Genomic DNA, 16,151 nt, shown 5'->3' on the forward strand with positions numbered 1-16,151 from the left:
TAGATTTTATGGCTCTGCGCTTTGGATTTAGGCGGCGTAATTGAATATTCGCATCTCGATGGCTGGCCGTTCGGCATTTGATGATTGTCGTGGGGACGATCACTTTTTTATTGGGTCCCAAAAGGAAAGCAAGTGTAGGTACACGAGAATAGACACGGTTAATATAGTTTTAGGCCTAGTTGGAATGTTATTGCTTTAGCTGCGGCGCTGAAACTAAACGGTAGCCGATTTTAATTCAGTTTTCAGGTATGTGTGTAAGTATTTCGTCAGTAGTATCTAAACATACGCTAGGTAGGTAATGTAAAGAATAGATATGTATATATTAATTTGGCTACATGACCGCTTGATTTAAAAAAAGTACAACATTATAAAAGTAACCAAGTCCCAAAGATGAAGCTATCTTCATCATTTAGTCATTTGTCATACCTTCTAAACCTGTTAAACGTAATTTTAGAACTTATGTATTTTTATCATTACGTCAAAAAATGGTAAAATAAACTAAGACTCACGTGTTATTGGCGGATGATAGCCGCCGGTGCAGGCTGCGCAGCGACATGGCGTACCCCTAGCAGGGCGGGCTGCCGCTGCCCTTGCCGCGCGGCCTGCGCAGCGCGCGCGCCCCGAAGAACGCGCCCTCCTCGTTGCACGACTGCGACCGCTGCGACGCCAACATGCCGGCCGCGCGGCCTAGCGCGTGCAGTGGCCTCACGCGCGCCCGCCGGCCCCAACCGCACCCGGCCACCACCTCAATCTTGATTCTGGACTTCACACCCTGGACTACCGACGCATCGACGCCCGTACGAGCTCCGCCGCACCACGCACTCACGACTTATTACACGATACTTTAACTAGCTAAACCTACGCTATCCACGCTTGGCACTTGTGTTCACTAACTATATCTTATGCTAACTACTTGTAATTGATAGTATCGGTTGAAGGCGCTTCGTTCGATTTGTTGTTTGACTTAAATAATTGTTGTCAGGTCAGATTTGTGACTGAAGGTGGAGACCTGAAACAAAAAGTATCAATGAGTAGGTAAAATAATTTGTTAATACCTTATTATTTTGAGGAAGCTACTACATGTAAATATTAAAAACAGCAATCAACTCTTCGTTCTATATATCGGATCTATATATTTGTAAAAATCTTAATAAACTTTTTGTAACTAACTATTGCACAAGCAGATCCATTCACAAGATTATGATCAATCAAATTCGTCGTAAAAACAAATGATAGAATTGCTTAACCGTGGCGCCCGTAGCCACGTAAAAACATCAGCAGAATCGTAAACTTTGTTATATATGTATTAATATGTTACATAATTAAATAAAGGCAACAGTGAGCTGGGCTGAGCGCCTACTTAAACGAGTCACGTAATTTTTGTTTTTATATTAAAATTAAAATGGACAAGGGCAGAGCAACTTTAATGAAACGGTCAGCCGGAGGTCTGCCCCAGTTAATCCTTTGAAAGCCTCTAATCTCCACACTTCGACATATAAAACAGTGCAGAAAAGACTTTTTACATTGTGCCGACTTCCTTCATAAAATATAGGTCAAGTGTAATTCAGACAAATGACGGAACGTAGCTTGCTTCCTCGCAGAATATTTATCTAGAGCGTATTATTTCTAGGCTGGGGCTAAATTGCTGCATAAGAAATATTATTATAGGTACCAATTACGTTTTAAATACAACTACTGAGAAAAAGCTACTGTAGTAGAAGTAGCAATAAATATGTACTTAAATTGGAAAATTTTAATTTATTGTCTTTATATAAAAGTATATAATAAATAAATATGCGTGTGATTATTTTGTATGACTTTTAATAATCTTACTTTCCTACTTAAGAAATTCGTTATTTTTAACCACTTATCGACGTAATTAATGTCTTTCTTTTCTTACGTGATCACAAACTCACAAAACAAATGCGATAAATTTAAATTAGACCACATTAAAATGAAAACACAAAAAAAACATGATCACATTTTCCACTGCGATTGGCGATTACGCCCCTGAGATTTTTCATTAAAAGTTGGTGTTTGGAGTTTGAGATTTATTTTAAATTTGTTTTTTTTTTCGTCACATCTAAGGCCGCTGTTTTCACCTGACAATGGCCCGTGTTAGGTTAGGTCCAGTTTTTCATGAAATAACAAGATTTCGTCGCCTAACAAGGATAATTATTGTCCGGTGAAAACAACAAACTTATATTAAGCTGCCTAACGATGTTTTTCAGGTGTTTTGTATGTACCTGCTCTATTTTTTTACTTGCTATTTGCATCTACCTAAAATAAAGATTAGACAAAGGTCTAATCATGCAATTACTACATTAATGATATGTATCTATCTCACACAGAATAACAAGACATCATGCTCGCAACGCGCATTCAATTTCAAGACTGAGTAAAGTTCATTGTAAAGTGCTCCGAACAAAATAAAAGTTGAATTCGGCGCTCTGCATGTTATCATGTTTTCATTCACGTAGATATTCTCATGGAAAACAAGCATGACAGCCTTGATAAGCCGTCTCTCGTTAGGTACATTTTTATTTATAGACCTGATATAACAACAAATGACAGGATAAAAATTTAAGAGGTCTGAGAGTATGGTAGGTTGAGGCCGATATGTCAAACTTTCGGTTCGATTTCTGTCGAGTGAACGTTATATTTATATGATGTGATAATAGAACCATGTTACTAGTATGGAACTGAAACTAGACGTAGGTATAAGTATAGTCGAACTTTTTCACTCCACCAGTCCAAGCCGAAGAGATTACTAAATGTACCTTTTAGTAAATGTGTAGTACCTATTTATTATATAAATTCTTATTACCTACTGATATTCATTACGACAACCTAAACGACATACAATGCGATTTACATTCCCAGCTAACATCCAAAACCTCCACCCTTAGCGACACCCGCACATTCAAATTTAAATAAATCACTACGCCTATTTATCTCGCCCAAGAAAAGCCTGTAATTAATTGCTTCAAGATTTAAAACATATTTCGCAGTCGAGTGGCGGCGTAGACGTGTAAATCAATGAGTGAACCCTGCCCCCATGATTGATTCGACGGTGTTGGCCCTGATTGATTAATGAGCCCGTGGAAGCTGGGGACTCCACCGAATTCACTCAGCGGTGTGTTAGTGGAGCTGCCTACTGCCTAGGGAACGAATGTGTCGCATCTGCTGGAGGCGTTACGTTTGTTCACTTCAATGTCTTCCAATTTCCAAGAGATAGCAGGTTTGCCGAGTGTGCCATTCCGCTGCCATACCTGGGCATGGCAGATATGCGATATGTATTTACTCATTTGTGTGCAGAAAGCCTTGCCAATTATAAAAAATAGGTACCTATGTATATATAATGTATTTGTTAATTGGTCTGAATACGTTATGTGATGTCTGCAGACAATTCTACTTGTTATTCATATAATTCCGTAATTTTAATTGTAAATAAACGATAATTACTTGTTAGTGGGTTACCAAAAGGCCTTTGCCTAGCAGTGGGACACGAAAGTAGGATATGTAGTAAAAATAATTGAAGGCGAATAGTGAGATAAAAATGTAAAACCGAAAGAGACCGTCGTAGGTAGCAGCTAGCAGTGATTTTCATGAAAATTACCTACTTCAAACTCGATTATGAAACGTTAGTCATCATGAAATGTGAGACTCCTATCCTCAATATAAGTTAAGGAAGGCACATAAAACCACAGACACGTATTATGCTGGAAAAGTAATAAAAGTTGACACAATTTCAAAGCGGGCGCCCGGCGTCAGCATCTCGGAGGTACCGATTTTTCGTTAAGTCTATTTTCGAGGCGTCTCAACCTAAATACGGGTATTGTTGCGCTTCGGTGCTGCGCCGGAGGCCATTGTTGATTTCCGCGTCGACGCTTACACTTAAAGATATTATTCTGTAAGGATTCAATGTCTTAAGAACCCAAAAAACACGGTTAAGTTAACATGTATAAGGTATATTTATGATCATTCGAAAGGCTTGTTCCGTTTTTCCACGGAAGAAATAATGAGCGCGCCGCGCTCTCGTTTCTCATTCCTTGAAATAAATTTCGTGCATTCTTAGATTTTCAGCTGAATCAATGCCTGCATCAAATTATTCTTTTCAACAATAATAATCGACTGATATTTTTTTAACTTTTTTAACCGACTTCAATTTCATAGAAGGAGGTTCTGTATTCGGTTGTGGCTATGTTTTTTTTTATGTATGTCACCGATTACTCCGAGACCTGTGGGCCGATTTGAGTAATTCTTTTTTTGTTGAAAAGAAGGTACTTCCAAGGTGGTCCCACTTTAATCTGGTGCTGTTCTGATGATGGGATCCATGAGGAATTGAGGGAACTCCTCAATTTTTCAAAGCACATGTATGGTGATTTGGGTGTTTTCTTAAGCAACTCGAGCATTTTCTTTCGAAAACCACCAATTTGATGAAGTAGACCTGATGATGATGATTGTTTTGATGATAATCATGACGATTTCTTAAAATGTAGGACGTTCAGCGATTACTCCGAGACCCGTGGTCCGATTTGGGCAATTCTTTTTTTGTTTGAAGGGAACTGCCTCCAAGGGCATCCCACATTAATCTGGTGCTTTTCTTATGATGGGGTCCATGAAGAATTGAGGGAACTCCTTAAATTTTTAAAAGGCACATGTATGGTGATTTGGGTACTGTCTTAAGCAAATCAAGCATTTCCTCTTGAAAACCACTAATTTGATGGAGTGGACCTGATGATGATGATTTGTGATGATAATGATGATGATTTTATAAATGTAGATTACTCCGGAACCCGTGGTCCGATTTGAGTAAATGATGATTGATGGTTGATGATGATTTGAGTTGATGTTTGTTTAAATGAAGTTACCTCTAAGGTGTTCCCATAATATTATTGATCTAATCTGATGACGGAATTCATAAAAAAAATGAGGGAACTCCTCAATTTTTAAAGGCACGAGTATATGACGACATCGTTGTTTTCTATAGTAACTTAAGCATTTCCCCCGAAAATCACCAATTTGATGAAGTACAACTGTAGCCCTACCACGAGTTTGACACTACTACATATTCGCTAACGTCTTCGTAACTTTCTATACATCTCGCTCGCACTAATATTAGGATGCCAGTACGAGCATAGAAAGTAAGTTACGCACGACGCTAGCGGATATGTCAGTGTTAGACTTTTGGTAAGGCTACTGAGGAGTCGGGAAATGGCGGTTGCAGGGTTGGTGGTTCAGGGTTCAGGGTCGAGGGGTTCCATGATCAGGGGTTGATGTGCTGTGAGGTTGAGTTATCGGGGGGTTGAGGGATTGGGTCAGTGGCGGGGCGGAGGATGGATTTTATGTTTGTGTAGTGATAGGAATGATTTCGAATTTAGTGATACGCACTATTATGCTATTCATTCATGCGTCACACGTCACTCATAAGCTTTTAACAATGCCTTAAAACTAAAAATGGAAAAATAAAAACTTTTACAAAAAAAAAACCGACTTCGTAAGGATAAAATAAAATATTATCCGTTTTTAAGTATTGGCGTTACCAACTGATATGTTTGAAGTCGGTGCCAAGCGAAATAGTAACAATAACGGTCAAAAATAATCAGCTTTATGTCTATAAATAAATCACATTACAACTGTACTAATATTAATGGTGAAAGTAATTCTGTCTGTCTCTTTGTCACCTTTTCCGCTGAACAACTGCCATGTAAACTGGTGGCCATGCAAGTAAAAAGTTAAAGCCCTTAGTTGGTCCTTGAATTGTTTTATATTTTGAAATCAAGTAAGAGGCGGGAAATAACTCAGTCCCAATCCCACACCAGAGTACTATAATTAATTAGAAAATTTGTAAAAATTGCTCTTTAAAAAACATATCGACAATCGCTTTGGTTTTATACTAGTACCGCCAAACATGGTACGGACTGCGCCAAGGTGGATTGACAGTGTGTTCTTAGGTATCTACAGAAAGTATGATCATTGCTGTCGTGTAAGGTAATCCAACGTACATATAGCGACATCCTTATCGAATCGCCCTAAAATCATGGTATGCTTTGAAATTTGGGTTGGCACTGACTTCAAACATATCAGTTGGTAACGCATATACTTAAAAACGGATAATATTTTATTTTATCCTTTTTGAAGACGGTTTTCTTTTTTTTTGTAAAAGTTTTTATATGTTATTACAATTTATGTAGGTACAGAATATTATTTCGTTTTACTACTACAGCCATCCAGCTGCTCCAGGCCGTCAGCATAATTATTGCAAAATATTAAAGGACACGACTGATAAAAATATCATGGTGGGTACTCGAAACAAACTTTAAGCCTTTACAAAGTTCGCCTTTGTACTAATGACGAATGTTATATTTCCTGTTTTGTTTTGATTTTTGTACAATAAAGTGTTTTACTTACTCACTTTAAAGAGCGAAGTGCAAAAATGAGGTTGTTAGAGTGCCTATATAAGTTAGACTCATATGCGCTTCACACGTACAAAGAACACGTCCTGCTTATAGTGCTTATAGTTTATTTATTCGCGTAGGTCGGTGCAGCGGACGAACTCATCGCGCATTTACATGACAATGCAAGGAATCACATTTACTAACAATGCCCGCTATCATGCGATCAACGAGTATGCAGCATATAAACAAAAACATTATCCTAATACGGCGCGATTCGGGAAATGAATTAGAGATTCACTAGATAATTATGAAATAGTAAATGTATGTGACGTTCCACGGCAAAAGGTACCTTATGGCGGCCGCAATAATATTGGAGCGGCGTTAATAATAGCGTAAGCGCCAACCGCTATAAGGTACCTTTTGCCGTGGAACGTCACATATATTTACTATTTCATAATTATCTAGTGAATCTCTAATTCATTTTCCGAATCGCGCCGGTACTCGGAGGACTTATTTATAGTTGGTTAAGTCACACTGACATGGCAAAGAGACTAGGTATAGTTAAATTATCGAGAAGATGGAATTGCATTTGTAGTGGTTGTATGCTGATAGTACAAGAAAATAGAAAATTCAAATATAGAATGCCTGTAAACAAACAATACTACTACATATGCAATTCCACGCTCTCGATGATTCAACTATACCTACCTATCATTAGTTTGAGTCAACGCATACAAAACGCGAAAAGACCGGCTATAATATAATATATAAAAGGGGATTAATTGAACCACCACCATGATTATAAACCTAACTTATAACGACATTAGTTGCTCAAATTAAGGCCCGTCTTTAATACTAAGTGAAACAGTTGCGATTTTACTCTTATAATGACTGAGTAATGTTCTTCTCGAATATTTAGGTACTTTACAGAAATTAATAGTGCGATTCATCGCCCGCGGATCAGCTACTAATTAACTAATCGATTTTAACAGCTTGCGTTAACTTCATTAGATCACATCTTGAGGCGATAGTATCCTCAAAACCAAAATGTTGTGAGCGGCAAAACAATGCAGTAGTAAATTAAGCCTTATTATGAACCCAGGTAAGTCGAAAATTCTTTATGTTTCGTAAACGAGAACTCTCTGCCTGTAATCCATTTTACAAGCACCTTAACCGGGTAATCCTTAATTTGCATTAACGCCAAGACGGTTCAGCATTTCCAACTGGATAACCTTGTGACATGACATACTACTCTTATACCGTATTTTGCAATAAAATACTAAGAAACGTAGTTAAATAGCTTTTGCGAATAAGAATCTGAAGATAGCTATCTAGAGAATATATACCTACCGTTCTAGACATAGTAGTCTCTATCGTCAGCAAAAATAAATCTGAATCTGTATTTTTTACACACAATGAAACAAACTCATTATCATAATAATGCAAAGTTGCGAATGTATGAAATGTTTATTTAATCGTATAATAATAATATAATAATAATACAGCCACTGGGTAGAAAGCGGCGCACACCTCTCGACACCCCTGAGCCGCTCACACCGGTGTTGCCCTTGAGCCATCCTAGATGTCGCTTTTTGTGGGGGCCCATCTTGTGAGGGCGAGTCACCGTCTGCCGGAAATAAAATTGCATACCGTTTTATTAGGCAGGCGTCCGGTTTTTTTACCCCATAGCTCAGTACTTAGTCCATCGCTTTCACCCAATAACCTAGTTCATTTTAGATTCCATCAACTCTCAATAGCCCTTACACCCTGGCGGGTGCTGCCTCTGCGTGCGTCCCATGACACGGGCAAGGGCAGCATCCGCTCGGTGTACCCCTTACATTTCATTAAAGTGTCAAAAGGGCCTCTACGTGTTGGCTTCGGCTCCGCGCATGCCTCCCAAAGGTCCGGAACACCATTGTTCCGTGATGGGAAAGACATACAAATAAGCCTTTATTTAACCATCTTGTAAGTGTGTTACATTCCATTGCATCTTAAAAATCTACGATTAATTCTAAACTATGATATTTAACATTAAGTAAAAATTTAAAACTAGCAAACTTTGTTGTTATGATGGTCTTGCTTCTCAGCATAGGCCTCCCCTAAAGATTTCCACAATTCACGATCACGTGCTTTTCTCATACATGTAATCTCTGCTACTTCTTTAATATCATCTTCCCATCTGCGACGTTGTGGGCCTTGCCGTCTTTTGCGGTATCTTGGGCACCACTCTGTTACGTCAATAGTCCATTTGTCCTTTTTATTTCTTACCATATGACCAGTCCATCTCCATTTAAGTTTTTTAATGCAGTATGTTACGTCGACCATTTTTGTTTGTTTTCGCATCCATTTAAGTTTTACTCTGTCTCTTAATTTGACGTTGAGTATACTACGTTCCATGTTGTGCTGGCAGACTTGTAATTTGTGTATGTGCTCTTTTGTTAAGCTCCATGTCTGACACCCGTACGTCATGCTTGGCAGGATACACGAATCAAACACTCTTTTTTAGGGTTCCGTACCCAAAGGGTAAAACAGGACCCTATTACTAAGACTTCGCTGTCCGTCCGTCCGTCCGTCCGTCCGTCCGTCCGTCTGTCACCAGGCTGTATCTCACGAACCGTGATAGCTAGACAGTTGAAATTTTCACAGATGATGTATTTCTGTTGCCGCTATAACAACAAATACTAAAAACAGAATAAAATAAAGATTTAAATGGGGCTCCCATACAACAAACGTGATTTTTGACCAAAGTTAAGCAACGTCGGGAGTGGTCAGTACTTGGATGGGTGACCGTTTTTTTTTTTGCTGTTTTTTCTTTTTTTTTTTGTTTGCATTTTGGTACGGAACCCTTCGTGCGCGAGTCCGACTCGCACTTGCCCGGTTTTTTATTTAGCTTTCAATGGTACTCGGGGGTTCTTCATGATTTCTTTTAGGGACCAATATCTTTTCCATGCAATATTTATTCTATTTTCTATTTCCTTTGATGAAAGATCATTGGGTGAAATTATTTGTCCCAGATATGTATACTCGTTCACATATTCTATTATGTTACCGTCTATAATAACGGGAGTCTTGTTTTGGTTTGTCATCAATTTGGTTTTTGACATGTTCATTGATAGTCCCATTTTGCTACTTTCCTTTACAAGCTGTTGTAACATATCTTGTAAGCCTTTCAAGTCTCTACTAATTAAAATAAGGTCATCTGCGAACCTAAGGTGATTGAGTAGTACTCCTTTGATGTTTAGTCCATATTCACTCCAATCTAGGTTCCTAAATATATTTTCGAGCGCCGCCGAGAAGAGTTTAGGGGATAATGGATCCCCCTGTCGGACGCCTTTTTTTACATGAAAATATTTTCCTACTTTCTCTGTTCTAATTTTTGCTGTCATGTTTCTATATATGTTGCTGATTATACGGATATATTTGTTGTGGACCCCTTGTTTTGCTAGAGCTTCCCATATCTTAGAGTGTTTTAGAGAGTCGAATGCCTTATTATAATCCACGAAGGCTAAATAGTAGGTAATACCATATTCGTTGCATTTCTGTATAACTTGTTTTATAGTGTGGATGTGATCTAATGTGGAGAAGTCGCTTCTAAACCCAGCCTGTTCTCTTGGCTGGTTGTCGTCCAAAATTCTTGTCAGGCGATCTAACAGTACCTTTGAGAAGATCTTGTATACATTAGACATAAGACTAATAGGTCTATAGTTCGCAATGTTATCCTTTCTGCCTTTCTTGTGGAGTAAAATGATAGTAGAAGAAGTCCACTGATGCGGTATGTATTCTGTGGCAACTATTTATAACGTCTGTTATTTCTTCCGATGCTCCTAGAAGTAGTTCATGTGATATACAGTCTTCCCCTGGTGCTTTACTTCTCTTCTGCGATTTGATTGCCTTGAGTACCTCTTCTCTCATTATATGTGGAATCTCTTCTTCACTTTCCTTCTCGTAGTTCATTGTTGATTGGGTTTTGTCGTCATTATACAGCTCACGATAATAGTCCGTTGCCGCGTCTATTATATCTGTTCTAATCATTTTTCTTTTGTTGTTCTTATGATGTGTTATTCCATCTATCCATTTCAAGGGTTCTGTGAGCTCGCGCCATGCCTTCTTTACACCTCCTGATTTTTCTATGTAGTAGTTTATTGTATCAGTTCTCAATTTGTTTTTATGTTTCCTTATGCTGAGTTTAATTTCCTTACTTAGTTTATTTATTCGTGCTTTATTAATCTTTATGTTTTCAAATAATACTGATCTTTGTTTTATTAAATTTCTGGCTTCTAATCCCAGTTTATCCTTCGTTTTTTTAATTGTTTTGGCAGCAATTTCGGTGTCTTTCAAGCATTTTTCTAAGGCGTCGTACTTTTTCTGGACACCTTGAAGATCTTTAGTTTTTTCCAAATCAGTTTTTATAGATTCTAATACGCTTTTAGATAGTGGTAATTGCAAGCGGTTTTTTATGGGTTGTATGTTTTTCCTAGACTTCTTAGGAACCGCAGCGTAAAGTTGCCCTCTTACTAATCTATGGTCTGTGTTAAAGTTGAACTGGTTTACAACTTCAACGTTTGAAAACATTTTTGGTTTATTTGTCATTATATAATCTATTTCGTTCCTTCTTTTTCCACATGGTGATGACCAGGTCCATCTCCTATTTGGTTTTTTCTTAAAATAGCTGTTCATAATGTGAAAGGTGTTTTCCTGTGCAAAGTTAATCATTCTTTGCCCGTTATCATTTCTTTTTCCAGTTGTGAATGGCCCTAAAATGTTATTTTCATTATTTAATCTTTTTCCAAGTTGTCCATTGAAATCCCCTAAAATAATAACGGTTTTTAAAGCGTCTTCCAGTGTACTGGCAAGTTTTTCATAAAAGTCGTTTTTTATGTATTTTTTCGCAGTCTCGGTGGGGCATATATTTGTATGATCGAGATAGGTTCTATTTGACCTGGAAGTTTGATGTTTAATAAAACGATTCGGTCTGACACTGCTTTGAATTCTATTATATTATTTTTAAGATATTTTTTTACGATGAATCCTACACCGTATAGGCCGGCTGTTGTATTTTTATAGTATAATATGTAGTTTTCGTGCTCTTCAATATTTTCGTCAGCTCTGCGTACCTCGCTTAGACCTATAATATCCCAATGAATATTTTCCAATGCATGTTCCATTTCAGTTAGAGATTCTTGAGTTCTTAGAGTTCTAGTATTTATCGTGGCTATGTGAAATTTGTTATTTTTCTTTATTGTATTTCTTTCATTGTGTTTTTCTTTGTCTATTAGATTGTCGCGTTTACTTGTTATCCTGTAATGTTCGTTTACAGTAATCTCTTAGGGGTTTTGGTCTTTCTCCCCACGGTGACCAGCCGGGTTGGGGATAATTGTTTTTTGTTTATTTAATTTTCTTACACGTCTGGTTTTGTTTGAGGGTGCATCGTGTTCTGGTTTTAGGAGAGGCTTTCTTAATTGCTATTCCAGCGAATGTTCAGAAGACAGGGATGCCCTGTCAGGATCGAAAGATGTCGGAGTGTTAGAGTTTTGCTTGTAGATGAATGTTTGCATAGAACTTTGATAAGTCTTATTTTTCTTTAGTGCTTGTCGCTGTGTAGCTTCATGGTAATTATCCTTTTCGTTTGGTGGTGTTATCTCTAGGATCCTTTTCTTATTCCTGCTGTCTTTTTCACCTCTATCCTGTGTTTCGCTAATGTTTTTTTCTCTTTTTTCTTTAACTACTAGCTTGTCATAGCGTATGTAGGCTATTTTCCCGGATTCTTTTTCCTTTATGAGTTGTTCTTGTAACTTTTTCCTCGTTTCAAGGACTTGCGGCGGGAAATCTTCTTTTAAATAAATTGATTTGGATTTCATAGCTTTTTTATTTTTTAATATTTCAATTTTTCTTCCGTATGTAGTGAAAGTTACAATAACTGGCCTTACTTTGTTTTCACTGAATTTTCCCATACGCCTGATCATTTCTAGTTCATTTTTGTAGCATAGTATGTTTATCTCCTCATTAATAATTTGTAAGATTTTACTTTCCAATTTTTCGTAGGTGTTTTCTGTTTCCTGAATACCAAAAAATATAATATTTCTTTGTTTGAGTTGTTTTTCGATGTTTAAAATAGATTTTTCTTGTTGAGAGTTTTTTTCTTTTATTTTATCCAGATCGCTTTGTACGGAGGATATTTTCTTGTCTATGTTTTCGTTGATATTCTTTGTTATTCTTTGTTCCAAAACATGCAATGACTCCTCGGAATCCTTTTTGATATCAGCTCTCAGATCTTTCAAAAGTTTTTCTATTTGTGTAATGTCCATGGCGTCTGTTTTTTTTTGTGTTAAAAGAAAAAATAAAAAACCAAGAAGAAAAGAAAATAAAAAAAAATTCTAAAGTTTCAACCGGGTTTCGAACTTGTGACTTTGTTATGCTGTGTCGTGCGTCTGTGCAATACTGGCACAGAAAAATACAAAAAGTGAATGTTGCCTTATGTAGGTTTCGAACCGGGTTCTCTTGCGACGTGGAATTTTCCCCGTGCGTTAAACAACTGAGCTATAGCGCCGTGTACGTAGCTGACGAAATGTTAGAATAGTACCATAGTATATCTTATTTCGTTGTTATTGCCGTTGCTTGTTTTTTTAAGGTAATACCCACAATTCATAAAATATGTTTGCACTTTTTTTTTGTTTATTTTCCAGTACACTTCTGTTTTATTGATTTATTTTACCGTGTAATTTGATTGGGCTTAGTAAATCACTGTTTTAATTTAGGTCTGAATAGAGTTTGTTCGTTTTTGTTCACACTTTAGTCTTTTACTATTGTTTATAGTCACCGTTTCGTATCACACATTTTGAGTCACTTTCACCGTATCCCGGAGCGTATTAACATTTTCACTACTTTCTTGCGCTAAGTAGATTACGAAAAACTGTATTTTATTGTGTTTTATCTGATTTGTATTTTTATATCAAATTATTTGTTGGAGCTCTTGTGTTCCGTGCAGATTGTCTACCCGTATTTAATCGTATAGCTATAGCAAAACAATAGATTCGAATTACTAAAAATACAAGTAGTTAATACAGAATTAAAATGTCTAGGGTGATAAAGACGTGTGTATGATGTGTTACTTTATTATTTGTTTTTTACAATTTTCCGAAAAAATTGACATTGTTAAGTATGATACGACATACGACCTCGACATCTCGCGCGCAATAAATCCGAGCGAGATACCAAATGACACGACTCGCAGCGCATTTGGCATGCAGCAATCGTATTATTATATCTATATATTTTATTTAGGTTATAATAGCACGGATATGATGGCCGTTCTTGTCTACGTGACAGCGACATAAAACGGTGTCCGACTGTCCGTCACTTTCAATCCCGCGGTGTTAAAAATTGACGATTATTTTATCACGTGGATAAAACCATCCATAATACGCAGGCAGATTTTAAAATCAGAATACGGCAACTTTTTTGTTCTTATCGTATTGGATTTTTCTTGGCAAGCAGTAGAACAGTACGTACCTATATATTTATATGTTCAAATCAGACCCTGTCTAGTACTTTCCGGGTTCTGTTTACTTCGCTTTCGTTTGTTCTAAAACACGACGTGCTTTGAGAGTTTGCGGGCTGAAGCCACTGCCTCACGTTTATCTGATTTGACGTCGGAAAATTCCTTTCCTTGTATAATATTGTTTTCTAGAGTAGAGCCAGACTTGCTTATTCGATTCTACAGTATTTTACCTGATAGCTCAATCAACGTACTGTAGGGCCTCGATAATCCGAACTTCAGAAAAGCAACCCCCGTTCGGACTCACGGAGCGTTCGGATTAATAGTATGTTAGACATTTATGTTACCGTACCGTATTAATTTTGTATGGGCAACGCATCGTTAGTGGTAAATTTACAAAATGACTTGGTACTCCGGTAGCCGTTTAAGAAGTGTAAGATTCTTACGGTAGATGTTGCTAGGTAGCTACCTACCAAAAGTGCTCAGCTGGTAGACCACTGTGCTAGTGATCAAGTGGTCCCGGGTTCAAGTCCCACCCAAGATAGTGAATTTTACACTTTTAATTTATTTCTAAGCTTAATCAATAGCATCGGTCGCAGACGCTTCTGTTTGATACAAAATTAATTCAATTTTATCTATCGCGGCTTCTTGTCAAATAACCACATCCAAAATTAAAAATAAACCCAGGTACCGTAAGGGTCAACATCTCCGTTGATTGGTCTACGACGGGTAAGCTTATCATCGTTTGCTCGGATCGCAGCTGAATCGATTATCGTTTGATATTTCTTGCGAACGTGATTGGGCTCGCCCCGGAGGACTTGCCTCTAACTGGAAAGTAACTGGGGCACAAAATAATGTCATGAAAGATCAGAGAGCCATACTGTTGGAATGTAATTGACGGGCTTCAATCAAACTGTACTCAAGGCGGGTTTAAACTGTAATATTTTGCACGTTTTTCTTCAGCTTTATTTTAGGTATTAATACAGTAAGTTTTTTTTTCTAATAAAAAGAAAAGATTTTTCTAAAGCCAAATTACAAGATCCGCAGATCCCCCCGTAAGTTTATTGATAGACCACGTACCAACGGCTGTGGGTAGGATAGATATGGTGTTTGTGTTATGTGGGCATTTTCACTTAACTGTGCACCTTTATCGGCCGGTTAGCAATCGTTACAAAACTGACGGTCAATGTCAAATCCCATATATTTTGTCAAGAATGTAACGGGTAGACGTTACTGAAACACAACTTAAGTCGCGCTTTAAAGTACAAGTTAAATGAAAATGCCCATCGGCGCGATTCGGGAAATGATTTAGAGATTCACTAGATATGAAATAGTAAAGATATGTGATGTTCCACGGCAAAAGGTACCATTGCCCCGGCTAAATATTGGAGCGTCGTTAATAATAGCATAAGCGCCAGCCGCCATAAGGTACCTTTTGCCGTGAAACGTCACATATCTTTACTATTTCATATCTAGTGAATCTTTAAATCATTTCCCGAATCGCGCCCCATGTGTAGCAATTTTACGTTCCATTTTGTGGAAAGCTTAACTCTGAGTTGACTACGTAAATTACACACAAATTAAAAACTTCGTACAAACAGCGACACTCTTAACTGTCCATCGGTGGACCTTATGCCTTTTATTTAAGGTTTACGAACTGTCAGTTAACAGTGTGGGCGTTGGTACCTATATCGGCTTACCTACATATACAATATTATGTCAATAATTACCTACGACCATTTTAACTCGATCGTCTCAAGCGTCAAGCGGAGACAAAACAAAGTTAGGACTTCAAACACCGTCCTATAGACAATTCGTCCCGTAAAGTTACTCGGCTAAGCTCCCAGATAATTAATATTCAATTAGTTTTTGAAGTTATTAATAGAAAATTCGTTTAACAGAGAAAGCATATTCAAAATCTTATAAATGAGGATTTTGGAGGAAATTCTAGTAGTTGCTCTAATATATAATTATCTACTTCGGAGAAAAATAAATGTTTGTAATTTTTTTATAATAATAGTGGTGGGTTCAGTTGCTGGTTTTCTAGGAACAATACCAGTGTAGGTAATCCCAACGGCATGTGCAAACCTCACTTAAAGAATATTACCTATGCACTCTAACTTATAATTAAAAGAAAAGCTAGCAGCATAGGCCTAAACATAATAAAACCTAATAAAGAGACTGACAGCCCTTATACAATGCCGCGAGAATGGTCAACGTTTTATATGAAATTAAATATAATTTTTAGATTTTAT

At 37.4% G+C, this 16,151-nt stretch overlaps 1 protein-coding gene across 8 annotated transcripts in view; it reads right to left on the reverse strand.

The window, feature by feature from the left end:
* Positions 1-16,151, reverse strand: part of LOC134798191 (potassium/sodium hyperpolarization-activated cyclic nucleotide-gated channel 2) — a 287,708-nt gene that overhangs the window by 253,383 nt on the left and 18,174 nt on the right. For all 8 annotated transcript variants that reach the window (XM_063770544.1, XM_063770542.1, XM_063770552.1 and 5 more), the window contains exon 2: positions 510-1,009. In XM_063770544.1, coding sequence (XP_063626614.1) covers positions 510-556 — 47 coding nt within the window. In that variant the 5' untranslated portion in view covers positions 557-1,009. The remainder of the gene's footprint in view (positions 1-509; positions 1,010-16,151) is intronic.

Source organism: Cydia splendana, chromosome 16, assembly GCF_910591565.1.
Source record: "Cydia splendana chromosome 16, ilCydSple1.2, whole genome shotgun sequence".
NCBI lineage: Eukaryota > Metazoa > Arthropoda > Insecta > Lepidoptera > Tortricidae > Cydia > Cydia splendana.